We start from the raw sequence: 1592 nt of genomic DNA, 5'->3' as shown, positions 1-1592 counted from the left end.
TGAATACACATTTGCAAATAATATTGCAACAGTAATAGCTCCATAGAAGTCTGATTATTAGTGATATTAATCTCTCTCTCTCTCTCTCTCTCTCTCTCTCTCTCTCTCTCTCTCTCTCTCTCTCTCTGTCTCTCTCTCTCTCTCGTCTGTCTGTCTGTCTGTCTGTCTGTCTGTCTGTCTGTCTGTCTGTCTGTCTGTCTGTCTGTCTCTCTCTCTCTCTCTCTCTCTCTCTCTCTGTCTGTCTGTCTGTCTGTCTGTCTGTCTGTCTGTCTGTCTGTCTCTCTCTCTCTCTCTCTCTCTCTCTCTCTGTCTGTCTCTCTCTCTCTCTCTCTCTCTCTCTCTCTCTCTCTGTCTCTCTCTCTCTCTCTCTCTCTCTCTCTCTCTCTCTCTCTCTCTCTCTCTCTACCTGTCTCTCTCTCTCTGTCTCTCTCTCTCTCTCTCTCTCTCTCTCTCTCTCTGTCTCTCTACCTTCTCTCTCTCTCTGTCTCTCTCTCTCTACCTGTCTCTCTCTCTCTCTCTACCTGTCTCTCTCTCTCTCTGTCTCTCTCTCTCTCTCTCTCTCTCTCAGCCGGACTCTCACTCCACCCCGTCTAACAGCTCTAACCCCAGCAGCCCCCCCAGTCCTAACTCTCCCCACCGCAGTCAGCTGACTCTGGACAGTTTGGACCCGGACCCCTGAAGCCCCGCCCACACCGCAAAGCCCCGCCCACGTCGCGAAGCTCCTCCCCTGACCCAGTGTGTGTGTGGGGGGGGGGGGGCAGCAGGCTGATGAACCAATCAGGCTGCAGACTTTATTTTAGATTTACTTTGATTTTATTGTGGCGGGGTGAGTCTGAGCTTCTGCTGCTTTTATTTTTGTGAGCTGGGAAGCCCCGCCCCCTGGTTTTAAGCCCCTGCTGTTGCTAGGAAACGCTGCTGATGGCTGCTGTGTATTTGACCTTTGACCTGTGGGACCACGCTGCTGCTGTCAATCACCTCTTCTTCTTCTCTTTATTAAAAGCTCTTCCTGTTTAAGCTTGGCGAGATGTCTCACTCTGATGGAAAAACACTGTATTCATTTAAAGTTTTGTTAAAGTTGCACATCGTTGTTGTTGTAGCAGAATAAATCTTTGATTTCCTGTCAGTTACCCCCCCCCCCCCCCCTCCCGGCGCCCCGCCCCCTGACCTCTGACCTCTGGCCAGGTGAGCGGGGGCGGGACCTGAACACTACTGCTTCCTTTCTCCAAAATCACAAGTTAACGAATCTTTGTAACGACAACGAAAACAATAAAAGAGTCTGATCAAAGTCTGAGTCTGTGTCACCTGACCTCACCTGACCTCACCTGACCTCACCTGACCTCACCTGAACACACCTGACCTCACCTGACCTCACCTTTACACACCTGACCTCACCTGTACACACCTGACCTCACCTGAACACACCTGACCTCACCTGACCTCACCTTTACACACCTGACCTCACCTGAACACACCTGACCTCACCTGAACACACCTGTCCTCACCTGTCCTCACCTGACCTCACCTGACCACACCTGACCTCACCTGAACACACCTGACCTCACCTGACCTCACCTGAACACACCTGACCTCAC

General features: G+C 51.4%; 1 protein-coding gene across 1 annotated transcript in view; it reads left to right on the top strand.

Moving 5' to 3' along the window:
• The window catches only part of cdc42bpb (CDC42 binding protein kinase beta (DMPK-like)), a 54706-nt gene extending 53428 nt beyond the window's left edge, over positions 1-1278 (top strand). The window contains exon 38 of the mRNA XM_053337294.1: positions 569-1278. Within this exon, the coding sequence (XP_053193269.1) occupies positions 569-679 (111 nt within the window). The 3' untranslated portion in view covers positions 680-1278. The remainder of the gene's footprint in view (positions 1-568) is intronic.
• The last annotated feature ends 314 nt before the right edge of the window (positions 1279-1592 follow it).

Source organism: Scomber japonicus, chromosome 17 (genome assembly GCF_027409825.1).
Source record: "Scomber japonicus isolate fScoJap1 chromosome 17, fScoJap1.pri, whole genome shotgun sequence".
NCBI lineage: Eukaryota > Metazoa > Chordata > Actinopteri > Scombriformes > Scombridae > Scomber > Scomber japonicus.
Note: the sequence above shows the minus strand (reverse complement) of the source record. Positions and strands in the feature narration are given on the sequence as shown.